Raw genomic sequence first — 16394 nt, forward strand, 5'->3', positions numbered from 1 at the left:
TCATTTTAAATTCACCACAGCCTTATAACACGTGTTGAATAGTCGATGTGAACTGTAATCGCGCTGTCAAATGTTTGTAAATGGGCTTTGGTGAATTTAAAAATAACGTTTTACTCCCCAATAATTCAAAAAAGTCGTTAAATTGTTCATTGATGTGATTGACATCTGTTGGTATCACGCACTGGAGCTGAAATTATGAATTTGTCACCAACCAACCACACAAATTAGTGTTGACATTAGTCCTTAAACATCAATCAAACAGGAAAAGTAAACCCATTCCAACAGGACGACCTAGAATAAATCTTCATCAAAGTCTCGAACGAACTTTTGCCACAAGTTCGCAATCCAGACTAATTAGCATCAATCCGAAGCCTTTCCCCCAGTCCAGACTACCACCCAGCTGAGCCAGTTGGATTTGGGACTTTTTTATCGTCTGCCCAAGACTCCAACCTAGTTCGTTTGCCATCATTTTCTGCCGGACGTAGTAGCTAATTGCCCATGAACTTCCAACTGATTGAACAAATTTGTTCTCCCTCCTTCGAGCTCTGATTGATGAGCAATTTTCCTGAGCAACGATGACAACGATGGACGCTTGGAACTTTTAATTTTTTTTGGAAAGAAAAAATCTTCTTAATTTCCTCACTTTTAGTGATTACATAGTGTAAATATGAAAAAAATTAAAACCAAAATTTCCCTCCCGTACAATAATACCGTGGAATCATTTCCAGCTCAAACAATAACTTTCGGCAAAGTAAACACCACAACGTCCACAATCTCACCCCAACGCCAACCTCGCACGGAAAATTAATTTAATTGAAACTCAACTCCATCTCGCCTCATTCAAAATTCAGCCCGATCCGTTAATCGAAGTTAATTAAAAGCAAGCGAGCCGGGGCTCATTGGGGTTTGCCGACACCGCGAAAAGTAGGCCATGGCGTGTTTTCCACCAAATGTAGTGCTCTTTAAAAAATGAAGCTGCTCTTCTTTACGCGCGAAAAACCTAAGTCATCATGGTAAGACCGCTGCTGGAGAAATTTTGTTCGGAAATCTGAACAAATCTGCCTTTTTCGTTGAATATTTTAGCACATACAAACAGACGTAGAGCTCTTTTCAATTCTATCAATGAAAAATTTAACGGTCAGTTTTTAAAGTCTTGGAAACGGGACACTTTATTAAAACATCTGAAAAGTACTTTTCGATTGCAAATTAAAATTTTCATGAAAAATGAGTCAATATTGTTTTTTAAGATCCCTATTTTTTCAAAAATCATAATTAAGCGGAAAAAGTTGCGGGTTTGCTCCCCTAAAACATATTAAAAAATTTCGAAAATAAAAAAAAGATTTTTGGGAAAAACATATTACAAAATCGGCAAGATACACTACCAAAAATAGTTCAACTAATTAAAAAATCCGTAGGATTCTTAAAGTTAAAAATACTTTCGGCGAAATGACCTTCAGCGAAATGTCCAGGCCTTGTATGGAAAAACTAATGATTCAAAATGGCTTCTTTTGACACAGGGAATGCGTGTACAGTGTTTTGTCACCGCTTACATACAGTATGTAAAAAAAGTATTTACACCCCTTGGGCACTATGCACATTTTGTGATAAAACATGTAAAAAATTTAAAGTTTGTCAGGAACCTAGTACTACGTTTTGTTCACAAACTCATGCCAAACATTTTGCTACAAAATGCTCATGAAAAGATGATTTCTATAAAAAGTTATATAACAAATACTATTACGAAAATAAAAAAGGTGCAAAAAAAGTTTGTACAAATTTCGAAAAATTAACATAAATAATGTTATTTGTTGACAAATCACCATAAATCCAGTCTCCCAACTCCAAATAGGCATCCTAGACTGATTAAAAAAAAAATTGGTTTGAATATAAAGTTTACTAACTACTTAGTATAAAAGTTTATATAACTCTGGAAATTCTATATAAAACTTATCTACACTTAATTTTGCAAACTTTTAATTCAAATAAATGTCAATATATTACCAAAGAATTGCTAAATAAACATTTTGGAGTGGGTATAACACCGTTTTGGGGGTATTTGTATCGATAGAATAGATTTTTCGTTGGAATTTCGTACCAACTCGGAATTACGTCGTCGGAAAATCCGCCGGCATCTGAACCGGTCCACAATTCACAAGTCAACCTATAAAGCATCAGAAAGGGCATAAAATTTCTGATCTTTTGATACCCATACATCCAGGTTTTCTATAAAACCCACGTTTTTAAATACCTAAACAAAAACATTGTTATGGTTTCGTTTGAGCAACCTGCTAAAAATGTATGGAATTTCGTAATTTCTGTTCTCGTGGATCAAACTTACTTTTTGCCCAGGTATTTAAAAACGTAGGTTTTGAAGAAAACCTAGATGTTTGGGTATCAAAAGATCGGAAATTTTATGTCCTTTCCGATTCCACATAGGTTGACTTGTGAATCGTGTACCGGTTCGGATGCCGGCGGATTTTCCTACGACGTAATTCCGGGTTGGTACGAATTTCCAACGAAAAATATATTCTATGGATACTAATACTCCCAAAACGGTGTTATACCCACTCCAAAATGTTTATTTAGCAATTCTTTGGTAATATATTGACATTTAGTTGAATAAAAAGTTTGCAAAATTAAGTTTAGATAAGTTTTATATAGAATTTCCAGAGTTATATAAACTTTTATACTAAGTAGTTAGTAAACTTTATATTCAATCCAAATTATTTTTTTAATCAGTCAAGGATGCCTATTTGGAGTTGGGAGACTGGATTTATGGTGATTTGTCAACAAATAACATTATTTATGTTAATTTTTCGAAAGGTGTACAAACTTTTTTGCACCTTTTTTATTTTCGTAATAGTATTTGTTATATAACTTTTTATAGAAATCATCTTTTCATGAGCTTTTTGTAGCAAAATGTTTGGCATGAATTTCTGAACAAAACGTAGTACTAGGTTCCTGTCAAACTTTAAATTTTTTACATGTTTCATCACAAAATGTGCATAGTGCCCAAGGGGTGTAAATACTTTTTTTACATACTGTAGGACAGTCAACGGTCAATTTGAATAATTAGAAACTCACCACGGCAATTTAAAATTCGCCACCACCTATTTACTTTGGTTTGACAGTTGCGTGAAGCAATCAAAGGTGAAAATGAATATATTTTGGGGAATTTTAAGAAAATTCAATGGTTTCAAAATGTATGACTTCAAATATAAAGTGATTTGTTAACCATTTAAAAAAATAATTAAAAAATATTACAGAGAATTTTTCCATCTGACAATCTGTGTCAGCGAGCTCCTCCTGGCCTACTGCCCCCGGTTCCCGTGGACATGAATTTATAATCGAGGCTTGCTGATTGTGTTCACTTCTTTTTCCCTCTCTCTTTCCTTTGGGAAAACCACCACGTGCTTGGAGGTAAAGTGACCCCAGGCAGTGTTGCCAGTCTGCGCTGGCCTGTGGCGGGCTTTCCACAAAGTTCAGCCGGTGGGAAATTGTGGCTTTAAGGGCGGGCTTAAATTTTGGAGGCTATTAGTTTGCGGGGAAGAGAGCTAGATTAAAAAGAGGAAGTTTTCTAAGCGGAGTTTCGCAAAAGTCTGGCTTCGTTGGGGGGAATTTTCCGATGGCTGACCAGTATCGTAAAATAGGCGGAAGTGAAACGTCTACGGTTGCAATTTGTAAACCGAGCAGGGGGTTTTCGGCTCTGGCTTAGGTTGAGGCAGGTTCCGGTAGTTATGCATGGATTTTGCTAGAATGGCTTGGAAGTTTTAGCATTTTAGACGAAGGAATGTTTAAGGCTGGTTTTGTGGCAAGGTTGCCATCCGATACAATTCAGCAATGAACCGTCACTTTGCACCCTAAACCCTCTCGAGAACTCACCTTTGCACGGGCAGAATCCCTTGCAGTTGACCTTGACCAGGCTGCCGTGGATGCAGTTGTGGTACTCCAGCCGGCACAGCGACGAGTACGTTCGGTTGTCGCTGCCGCACATGAACGTCGGCTTCACCACCGGGCAAGGCTTGCAGTTTTCCTCCTCCTTCTCACCGCCATCGCTGTCGTAGAACACGTCATCGTCCTGGGCGGAACTTTCATCATCCGGATCTTCCTGGTCCTGCTGGAGCAGCTCGTCGCCAGCCGCACCACCGCTGGTTCGATCACTAGCGATCGCACTGGAACCACTTCCGCTGGCAACACTGCCACCGATGTTGTCCGAAGAGTCCGCGGAGTTACCACTGTTGCTGCTGCTGGTTCCGCTGATAAGACCAGTTTGTTCGGCCTCTTCAGCGGCCTTTCGCTTGGCTTCCTCCTCTTCCAGATATTTGCTCTTGGTGATCAGCTCATCCCGGTTTGAGAGTGTATTGTAGCTGTTGATGAATCTGCAAGAAAGGCAGAGTGCGAAAATGTCAACAATAAACTCAAAGTTCATTTTATGGTGAGTACAGATTGGTGTGGTGAATAACAAATTATACCAGCTTGATTGCGGTAAAAGTAGGCAAATGTTGCTGTAAGCAATCGCAAACAACCCCAAATGAATTCCGTAATTTGATTTCAAGGCTCCATCTGCATCGATTCATCGTAAGTCGATTGAACCGGATCAATTATTTCTACCCCAAACAATCCGCAAAAAAAAACCGGTTGAGACCATTTCCGGCTACAAGTTCGCCTAGACAAACGGGCTTACAATCCACAAAAAGGGAATCGTAATCGTAAGAGACAAAAGTCCTCGGAGCAATTCGGCAGGAAGGGAGGATTCGTCCCAACGACCACAACAACAACGCAAACGGTTATGGCACAGAGACTCTTGAAGGGGCTTCCAGCATTGCGGTGTTTCAATCCGGATTTTGTTTACCACCATTTGCATTGTGATGGTGGTGGGGTAGTGGTCGTTTGCTTTTTGTACCGATTTTATGAATTTTGAAACCATTTCAGCAGATCTAAAACACCTAGCAGTCTGGTAGAAACTACAGATTGTCGAGGGAGACAGATTGGCCGATGCAAAATAAATCGGCACTGGCAACGTATGTTTTGCGCTTGCAACACTGCCAGTTTTGCTGGGCGTAAAGGGCGGTTGGTGTCCAGCACGTTTGGTGTCCAGAAACATTGGCCAATCTGTTTGCCTTGACAATCTGTAGTAGAATCTTGTCTAATGGGATTTTACCTTGATTTGAGTAAAATAGGTTGACCGTGTACAGTTCAAAAGGGCGAATCTTTGGATGTAAACAAACAGTCTGTCTCACTTGCTCTAAAGACTTTGGTCTGACAGTCTTGGTCTGACATTTTTGGTCTGACAGCTTTTCCATGGATTTTGGTCTTAACAAGGTGAGGGATTGTGTCCTCACTCCCTCTTGCTAGTGACAGGACATCCAAGGTTTCGCCCTATTGAAAATTTACTACAGAACTATCACTCGGTGTTTTTTAGTAGAGGTGAATTATAGATTGTCGTGGTGAATTCCTGATAATTCAAATTGGATTTGAAAAACTATGCAATATTTTAAACTAATAGAATTTCTTTAATTTGATGTGAACGCTTCAATAATTTTATAATCACAGACAATTCAATTAGCAATTCTAAAGTTTTATTTGAATAGGTCCTATAAACATATGAAACCTAATGCTTATAAGACCATTAAAAAAATCTAGAATTTAACGATCGATTAAAATGTTTGGAAGCTATCCACAGAAATTTAGTTTATTTTATAACATTGAATGTAACATTTTTTAGTTTTTATATTTAACGTTTGTTTTGAATTTCACGATGCGATGCGGTGAGTATGAAATGACAGTAACAGAATAATTATATTTTTACACTATTTTGCGGCACTTTTCTTCCATTATTGTTAAGAACAACAGCAAGCAATCAAAACCCATCCAGACAGCTCTATTTCCGGTTGCCCACAGCATCCACGAAAAAAAAATTACAACAACAGTTCCACAGACTTTTATCGGAAAGAGAAAAACGATGAAAATTCTTTCGTTTTTCAAAGAAGTAAGAGCTGCCATTGCTCCGCAAATCGCGCCATTGCTTTTTTCACTTTTCATTTTCCTTTCCTCTGCTTCCCCTTCTCTATTGTTTGCAGGTTATCGAGCGTGGCGACGCGAGAACAATAGACGAAGAAAACAAGTGATGACCTCAGCAGGCGTGGCGTGGAAGAAATGGCGCGAAAACAGAACAAAAAGAGATAAAAACAGGAAACATGGCCGTTAAAAGTTGGGCCAAGAAATGCCGACGCCCGATAGAGACAGGGATTTTGAGAGGGAAATAAATGTGCGATGAATGTTGCCGGTTTTGGGCTCATTATGGGGATTGCTGCGTGTGTGTGTGTGTGTGTGTGTGTGTGTGAGTGTGTGTTATTTTGCTGCGGTGAATGTTTTTGTGGGACTTTTTTCTGTTGCTCTTCCAATGAGAGCAATGATCTTGCGGCATGTGATGGCGAGACTGTTGGAATTTGTTGTTTTTCGGAGAACTTTGTAGCCAAGAAGATAATGATGAGGCACTTGAAAGCATCTCGGGACCAATTAGGTAAATCGGGCTAGCATTTACTTCATCTACGATAAGTAGACGTTGTTTTTCAGATCATGAATATTTGATAGGTCGCAAAAGATTTAGTTGAAGTCCATTTTTCAATCCTGTAAGATTAACATAGGACAAATTAATTTATGCTTACGAAATAAAAAAGATAGATTTCTTCTCAAATAAATTGATATTTTTGTCAAGAACCATGCGTCTCCATTATTTATAAACAACCTTAGTTTAAAAATGGAGAATGATCTGAGCAATTCCTGCGAAACCCGCCGATTTCGACAATTTGTATTTTTTTTATTTGGCTCAAACTTTGTTGGGGCCTTCCCTACGAACAAAGTTGCCATTTTGTGTCATTGGTTCACCCAAACAAGTCTCCATTCAATTTTGGCAGCTGTCCATACAAAATAGTACGTAAATGTTCGAAAATCTGTAACTTTTGAATTAATTTTATGATCAATTTGGTGTTTTGCGCAAAGTTGTTGGTATTGTTGAAGACTATTTAGAAAAAATAGGTACACGGAAAAAATAACGATTCTTAATCAACTTTTTTTTTACAAAACTCAATTTCCCAAAATTAGTATTTTTTATTTTCGAGATTTTTTGATATGTTTGAGAGAACAAAACCCCGCTACTTTTCAGCTTTGACCAAGAAGTATGGTCAAAAATTCTGCCGCCGGGTATGAATATTTGAAAAGGGATTTTTGATAAAAATCGATACTTTATAAATTTATTTATTAATTTTCAAATTTCCAGATTTTTTCGAAAATAATATTTAAAAAATCTAACATTTAAAAGGGCCAATCATTTAATATGACGCAGAATTACAGATTCTTTACGGTTTTCTTATTTAATTGTAATTTATAATTTAGAAACTCTTTATACACATAGAAACGATTTCCTAAGATATTTCAATAAGGTTTTCTAAGTCCAGTGATTCAAAAAACTTTAAAATGACTAACTCCTCTTTATAGTGTCGCCACAACAGCTGTTGGTTTCCTGATGAAAATAATCAGCTGTCGCAGTCCTTGTAAAACATGCCTTGGATATTCAATGTACAGTAACTTTTATTTCATTTGAACTCATATCATTTGCAAACAAAATCATAAAAGTTTAACTATGCTAATGTATAATGAATTTTACAGCAATTTCTTCGTCGCATTTTGAAAACTATGGCTTTTAATCTTACCTTGGTCGGAGTTGAGTTAGAGAAATAAATAAAAAAAAATGTTGCAAATATTTTTCAAAGGTTATGTAACACTCCCTTTCAAAATCGGCACAAAAAATCAAAGGGCAAAAAAAAATATTTCCAAAACATTTTTTTCCTGGGTTGACGAACTGACGTGCTACGAGCAAACCGCAGTTTTCTTCGTCTTGTTTGGCGTTTTTGTTTCTAGCGAACAATCTGTCAACCGATTTTTCTCTCTTCCCTCTCTTCACTAGCTCTCTTCTCTCGCTTCGCGCCAATGTTTACATGCAATGTATTGTTGGTCTAAACATGTTATAAAGCGCATCATAAATTATTTCAGTAGTTTTGCAATCATCAGTTTTCCAAATTTGTAAGTACGAATTTTTTTTTTGCATAAAAAAACATTTCGCGGTATTGTACATTGGAATTTAACAAAAATTCCAAATATTTTTAAAATTTGTTCAGCGAACCTGAAGGTAGATGGAGTTGGTGTTCGCTTGAGAATTTGCGGTCAGAATTTTCTCAAAAATATGTATGGGGTGGCACGTCAGTTCGTTAGTGCTAATATTTAGTATGTATGGCTTGTAAACAATGGAGACGCATGGTTCTTATCAAAAATATCAATTTATTTTAGAAGATTTTTTTTTGATTTAGTAAGCATAAATTACGCAGAAAAAAGTTGAATTTTGGAATGTTGAAAATTTGTTAGGATGAATATTACCTCTTGTTTTGAGTAATCTATTCCGAGATATACAGCAATCCCCCACGAAAACAGCATGGAAAAAAACTAAAGTGCTCGGATCGGGCTCAAAATGTTTCTGGGGGTTCCCTTGCCGAAATAATTAGACCCGTATTTTTTTGTTTGCCCATTAGGGTGACCTACGCCGTGTTAGGGTGGTCTGAAAATGGCAATTTTCGTCGATTTGCGCAAAAATTACTTTTTTCGAAAAATCATTACTCCTCGCCATTTCAACCGATTTCAATTGTCTTATACGCAAATTAAAGGTGGTAAGTTGGCCTTTCAAAGAAAAAAAAGTAATAAGTTTCGAAAATCTAGCCTAACATAAGAAAAGGGCGTATGAAACTTTAAAATGCCGTTTTGACGGTGTCTGGACCAAAGAGCTTATGTCTGGAAATATTTTTATCGGATTCCCCGGACATTTTTACATTACATACTAAAAAGAAGAAACGAAGAACGCGAAGAAACGCAAAATTTAGGCAACTGCTCAATAAGCTGGCAAAATTTTCCCACAAGAGAAACTCCAAAACTTAGTCGAAGCTTTAAACAAATCAAGGTGGAAAGTCATTTCCAATTTTCCCTCGAAACCGTGTAAACAGTAAAACATGATAAAAACAAAACAAGAGCAAACCCAACGCTGGAAAGCTCATTTCAAATGTGGAGCCCTTGTGCTTTCCAAATGCTAATTTCTGTGAAAATCAACTCGAAACTTCATTCCACCTTGCGCCTTGGGTAAAAATAATCCAGAAGCAGAGTGAGTGAAAAGAGAAACAAAGCAAACATGAAAATTAATTTAGTCGAATGACTGGGCTTGGCTTGCTTTGCTTTGGCGGCCTACTGGCGGATGTTTTCCAGAGGAGCCTGCACTTGAAATTTTGAAGACTCTGCATAAAATGAGTTTTTAAAATGTTTATGACACTTGGATGGTGGAGCGAACGAGCGGATGATATTAAATGTTTAGGGCGTTTTGATTCTCGAGCTGGGCCTTCCGAGTGGAGTTGGAGATGATTTGGGGAAATTGGAAGCTTTGGAAATGGTGAGTTGAAGCATTTAATGAGGGTAATTGTTTTCAATTAGGTTTTTTGTGAGCAATAATTGTTTGTTGGTGTAAACTAGTTGTTATTAACCTAATTTGAAACATCAATTGAAAGGTGTGAAAGGTGTCTTTAATTTTTATATCAAAAATCATTCTCGATTGACGCAAAACAAATAAATAAATAAAAAAATACTTTGTATTTCTTACATTATTAAAATTTTAAACCACTCCCAACTTTTCAGCCTGAAAGAAGTTCCATTTTTCAAACTCAGGCAGGCGTACGAAATGTGTCAAAATTTTCCCCCAAGAAGAAACAATCCTTCTAAAAAAAACTTCCTCTTTTCAACCCCTCGAAAACCCATTTAGCGTGCACTCCGCGACCTCCGGCAAAAGGCTCCTGCTCCCAGAAAAAGCTGTTCCGAGTTGAGTTACTTGAAGCGCAGTCACGTTTCACGCTTTCATAAATCTGGGAAATGCCCGCTCCCTAGCTGGCTGGAGCAAACTTTTTCCCCTGCCCTTCATTTTTCGAGACGGACTGGAAAGTCCCGACAGTTAGTCCGAGTTGTGGTTTTTTGACAGAGGTGACATTTTTCCTCTTAAGCCCAATTCTTTTTTTCAAAATTTTTCGTTTTTACTGTGTTTTAAGCAACTTTTGTTCTTTCAAAAACTTTACTTCTCTTGAGCAATTCTCTACCAAAACCGGAAATGGAATTTATTTGTATTTTTTTATTGGTTTCAAACTTTGTGAGGGCCTTCCCTATGACCAAAGAAGCTTTTTTGTGTCATTTGTTCACCCATAAAGTCTCCATACAATTTTGGCTGCTGTCCATACAAAAGAGGTACGTAAATATTCAAACAGCTGTAACTTTTGAGTGAATTTTCTGATCAATTTGGTGTCTTCGGCAAAGTTGTAGGTATTGTCGAGGAATATCCAGAAAATTCGGTACACGGAAAAAATACAATTTTTTAAATGACCTATTTTTCACATAAACTCAATTTCCCAATTTTTTTTTATTTTCGTGCTTCCATCCCGGGAATTCCCGGGACAAAAATCCCGGGATTTTTCCCGGTCCCGGTTTTCCCCAGTTGGCCAAAGCAGAATAAAAAAACATTTTTATAAATCCACTTGAAAGATGATCACTCCTGAAAGTTTCATGGAGATATTTCATTATTAAACTGAGTAAGAGACGATTTAAGCACAAAATTTTGCCATGTGCAAACTTTGTGGGCATTTTTTTCTCAAGACAGGATGGACCAAATTGGCTAAAATAGGGGAGAAGACTCACAAGACCTCCCGTGTGCATGACGATGTCCGATTTTTGAATTTTGCATATTTGAAAAATGCAAGAATCAAAACCTTTCTAGCTTTTATATGAAAACATAAAAAAATCTCTTATTTAAAAATATTTTTTTTTGAATATCGGCCTTCGTCAGGCACATGGAACCAGTTTAACGAGTGTTCACCAAAATTATGAGCCGATATTGTCAAAGCAGTGTTGTGATATCGTGGTATCCATTTTTTGAAACTGCCAACTTTAAATTGTTATATCTCGGCAATTGTGCAACCAAAAGTTTTCAAATTTATTTTGTTGATAGATGAAAATATACATATTTTAATGTCTTGAAAACAGATTTAAAAAAGTTTTAATGTGTTCTCATACCAACCTCTGATATTTATGCCGATTTACATTTATGTAACCCCTTAAGCTATTTAAAAACATAACAAATATAATGAAAATATAGATTTTATGACTGTTTAAAAAAAATCTGGGAATTCCCGGGATTTCAAAAATATTTTTCCCGTTTCCCGGGAAATTCAAAACCCGGGAAATTGGACGCCCTACTTGCAACAGAGCCCACAAAAGACCCGGGGGTCGTTAAAGTGGATTGCTTTGCTTTTTTTATGAACTTCCAAAAGTACTTTACAGATTTTTTGATAATCAGCTCTGTTTTCAAGATATAGCCACTGAAAGTTTGATTTTAGCTAAATATTTGCAGTTTTCGATTTTTAAAAATAGTGACCATATGTGACCACTCTTAAAAATTTTTTTTTTTGAAAAGTTCAGAAAATTTGCTATAAAATTATCTGAGAGACATTGAAGATTGGACCTCAGAATGCTGAGATACAGCGGTTTAAACAAAAAGAAACACGAAAATTGAAGTTTTTTGAGTCTCACCAAAACATTCCACCATTTTCTAATGACGATATCTCAGCATGAAACATTCGTGAAATTTTGCGATCTCTACGAAAAAAATATTTTGAAACAAATTAAACCAAGACTAGCATTTTAAATGGGCGTTATATTCAATGTTTGGCCCTTTTAAAATGTTATTATTAATTTAAAAATTCCAAAAAAAAAATTCGAAATGATCGGAAAATTTCACGAATGTTTCATGTTTTAACATTGAAAATCGGACCAAAAAATCCCGAAAATCAAAAAATACGTATTTTTGGAAATTGAGTTTTAGTAAAAAAAAAGTTGATTAAAAAATCTGCAATTTTTCCGTGTACCTATTTTTGTTTAAAAAGTCCTCAACATTACCTACAACTTTGATCAGAAAATTCTGTCAAAAGTTACAGCTGTTTGAATATTTACATCCTTTTTTTGTATGTACAGCTGTCGAAATTGTATGGAGACTTGCATAGATGAATCAATGAAACAAAATGGCTTCTTTGGTCATAGGAAAGGCCCCTACTAAGTTTGAGCCATATCAAAAAATACAATAAGAATCCATTTCCGGATTTTGAGAAAAAATGCTCATGTGTCACAGTACCACCACGTCAACCAACGAAAGCAGTCGCACAATGAAGGGGGTCCTCCTCATCGTCACTTCACCTCACAACTTTGAACTTTTGACGGGAACTTCTGTCGCTCTCTGCTAGGTATAGAAACCGTTTGAGAGTTGATTCGCGCTGGAGGACGACCTCTGCTACTCGAGCCTGATTTCTGACGGTGCAGGAAAAACTTTTCGATTTTCTTCCATGAAAGAGCGAAATAGTTCGTGGAGAAGTTGCTGCTGAATCTGACGGGAGTCCTCGCTGTGGAGGGCGAGGGGATAACATGGTCTTAATTGTAAGCATTACAACTCGAGTGTCGTTTTTGAAATGGCGTCAACTAGGACGACAAAGTGTCGTTCTTCGTTTCAAAAAAAAAAAAAAGAAAATGATGATAAAAAAGCATCTGCTTACACTGTCATGCAGAATGTGCCAGCACTGCCGCTAATGAGGATCGTCTTTAAGTAGAGTATTTAAAGAGTGCTCTCGCGAGGATTAAAACTTTTAGCTTCGACATTGTTTGCCCGGGAAGGGCGCGACTGACGAAAGCTGAGCGTTGTTGGGAAATTGAATCACCACGGTTGTTGGGATTGTTTGGCGTGGAGCTTATTTTGGGAGTTGAAGTTTGTTGGATATTCTCATTTTAGCGCGTGTTGTTAGCTGGAGCAGATACAATGCTGCATAATTGTAATTATTTCTAAAGGGATGAATTGCGCGCTTGTTGTCACACCCTTGTTGGTTTTTGAATAATGCGATGGATACATTCGAGATTTCGCAACTGTCAAACGCGTGTTCATGGGCTGAGCTGAACTCAGAATGTTCGTGGTGAGTTCTAGGTCCTTTAAAATTACCGTTAAATTGCAATTCGATGCATTATGAAAGATATTTACGTCTGTTTGTTTGTGATAGTACCAACAATAGAGTGATCTTTAATACAAAACCACTCGAAATTCTGATAGAATTGTTGAAAACAATACTTAGTTGATTGTTTTCCTTGTAATAATGTTATTATATTAAATCAGATTGTAACACACAAACATAACAGAATAGTGTTATCAAACCATACCTTAAATTAACTTAGCCCTGAACTGCTAATGATCGCATAAATGGCCCATATGCATTTTCATCACTTTTGAGTTAATGATGCAGTTTGGTTCAAAATCGTGAGCCCTTTCAGGTAAGCCTTAACCATCCAGTACTACATGTTTTCCGTTTTTCTCAGCTTGCTGTTTTTGCATTTGGGACATTTATGCGGACATGGGCAGTAAATACATTTTCGGTCCAGTGACCCGAGCTTGTCAACAACGCTTGATTGACTATGTTTTCATTATTCGAAAACAAAGGTTGACTTCTACCACCTTCCCACCTGCATACAATCACCTGGCTCTTTCCTTCCCAGGAACGAACGGTGCGACCAGCTGCGGTGTGTTGATTAAACCATTCCACCTCGCTGTTCCCGCGCTGATTGCCATTATTTTGTTTTTTCGACAGCAGCACCGCCACAAGCTCGTATTATAATTTCAGTGAAACTCATTTGAATGAAAGGTGGTAGCTTTCGGGAGTACACTATGCCTTGGGTAGCTGTTGTTCTTCACTATTTTGATTTTTTTCAAAAAGTTTACATAAATCGGGAAAAAAGCATTTTCACTTTTAAAATGCAGTTTTATTCCAAATTCCACATTTTAAAAATATAGAATAAATTTTATCACATGTTTTTTTTAGTCTCGAATTTTGACGATTTTCTACCGAATCTTTGAAATAAAACAAGCTGGTCCGAGCCGGTTTGATAAGCCTGATAAGCCTAGTTGAGAACATAGTAGAAAACTAATATTAAGATCATTTTTTGTACAATTGAACAGGAAAGGTGATCGGCTTCATGGCCTAAAGGTTGCGGCTTCTGTCTGACAAGCAGAAGGTTTAGTGTTCAAATCCTGATCGTTATGTACCCTTGAAATTTGAAATTTGTATTATTTAATAAACGAAAATGAATCAGATGGGAATTAAACATGCACCTTTGGATCAATACGGTCATTGGTTCACCCATAACCATACAATAAGAACATGGCGTTACAAGGCGCTGCCATCTGGTTTTTGTAAGTGCAAAAGTGGAAATGTGCTGAGTCATCGTCTAAAAGTAGATGACGTTCTATCTCGCCCTATTTAAAAATGACAACGTCATTTTAGCAGCTGTCCATACAAAAATGGTACAACAATATTCGAAAATCTGTAACTTTTAAAGGAATTTTCTGATCACTTTGGTGATGTTGTAGGTATTGATGAAAAATGTGCCTACAAGGTTTTGTTGGCCGATTTTCAGATTCACTTTATTTTACAGAAATTCAATTTCCTAAAATCTATATTTTTTTAATTTTAAAATTTGTTTATTATTTGTAATCTAAAATTAAAGACACTTTAAAAAATGTCCAACGAAATTGCAATAAGACATTGAAGATTTAACCTCTGCTCTGGTTGCGAGTTGAAATGAGGGTGGAATCTAGTTATATGGGAAAATGATTAAATTCAATTCGGTTTTATTGGTGAATAATCAAGATACAATAAGTTCTTTTGAGGTACATAACAGAGTTTTGGAGTTCCTTACAGCTGTGTGTTACATCATAATCCAATTTGGAACAGTTATTGCTTGTAAATAAAGGTGTCACCAGGAGTAAGAAAAAAATAAAAAAAACTTACTAAAATTGCAACAAAAAGGGGATAGAAATAGAAAAAGCTTAAAACTAGATCACAGTTTTTTATCCTTTATAGATGTGCTTGATCATCAGCTCCCCAAGGGCCAGGAATTGCTCCGCCTTGTTACGGCAGATCCAAGGGCAGATCCGAAACCGCGTCATCATCTCCCCTGCGAGAGCAAAGAACTCTGGCAGGGTAAAGAGATCTTCTCCGGTAACTTCTTGCTGGGCCGTATTGCCACTGCCGGCAGCGACTACGCTGGCGAACGATTGCCCCCATCCAGGAGGGAACGCTGAGTTGTCCGCTGGAACCGTACGATGACCAGCTGCCGGCACGGTTTCGCTCGTACATCGCTGAGGAGGGTGGGACGCTGCTGCTTTCTTCTTCCTCTTTTCCTGCTCCTCGAGGTAGTTTTTCCGTGCGCTGCATCCACGGTAGTTGCTGGTATGGTTACCTCCACAGTTGGCGCACTTGATGCGCGCCTTCGTTTGCTCTGCCTTGTCCCCCAAGTCCGCTTTGCACGGCAGTGCACACGCCTCAGAGAGGTGTGATTCACCGCACTTCACACAGCGGGGCGGGAGGTTGCAGTTCCACGAGCCGTGGCCGAATTTCTGGCAACGGTGGCATTGTGCTGCGTCCGACGGGTTCTTTGAGTAGAACCGCCAGTTTACCCAAAACCCGTCCAACGCCTTAGTTCGCCGCAGGTCTTGAATATTGACGGTGCCGCGGTCGAAGTACAACAGGTACAGACCTGTTACTGTTGTCTCCCGCGAGAGGACTTTTATGTCCCGCGGCGTTATGCCAGCACCCGAGAGGTCCTTCTTGAGGTTGGAGATCGGGCGGTCTTGGTACCCCTGCAAAACGACCTTAACGGCAGTCTTCTGCACGGGGTCGAATGTGTAAAACTTGAAGTTTTGACGCTTCAATTTCTCCACAACCAGGTCGAAGTTCTTTTCGTCAAATGTGTAAACTTGCACTGACGACTTACCGATTTTCAGACAATATCTGAGGCCTTCCAGCAACTCGTCAACATCGTCCGCCAACGTGTCCAAAACAAAAATTGGAGGTGGTCTACGTTCCTTTGGAGAATTGTTCTTTTTTGGCGTCGACACTTTCTTCCGTGCACGCCCGTCATCGTCGTCGTCGTCGGTAGTGCTGCTACCGTCGGTGTTGTTGTTTTCTTCGTCGTCGCTCAGCATCTGGAACTCGTTCCTGATGGGGATGTTGGCGGATGTTGATGTGCCACTGATCGTGGCACCGGAAGTACCGGAACGAGTTCGCACTGGTGATCTCGGAACGTATCCGGGATGTAGTAACTTTTGTCAATTCCGTCTGTGCTCACGCTCCCTGCGCGATGGCGGCCGACACGGCGTTGGTTTGTTTACCTTTTTGCACACGGCCGGTAGACGAACTTCGCGGGATTTTCGAGGCCGCACTCGAACT

At 38.2% G+C, this 16394-nt stretch overlaps 1 protein-coding gene across 1 annotated transcript in view; it reads right to left on the reverse strand.

Annotated features, from left to right (window-relative positions):
- Positions 1-16394, reverse strand: part of LOC6044618 (proteoglycan Cow) — a 316099-nt gene that overhangs the window by 39296 nt on the left and 260409 nt on the right. Inside the window, exon 4 of the mRNA XM_038248521.1 lies at positions 3883-4379. Within this exon, the coding sequence (XP_038104449.1) occupies positions 3883-4379 (497 nt within the window). The remainder of the gene's footprint in view (positions 1-3882; positions 4380-16394) is intronic.

The sequence above is a fragment of the Culex quinquefasciatus genome, chromosome 1 (assembly GCF_015732765.1).
Source record: "Culex quinquefasciatus strain JHB chromosome 1, VPISU_Cqui_1.0_pri_paternal, whole genome shotgun sequence".
In the NCBI taxonomy this organism is placed as follows: Eukaryota; Metazoa; Arthropoda; class Insecta; order Diptera; family Culicidae; genus Culex; species Culex quinquefasciatus.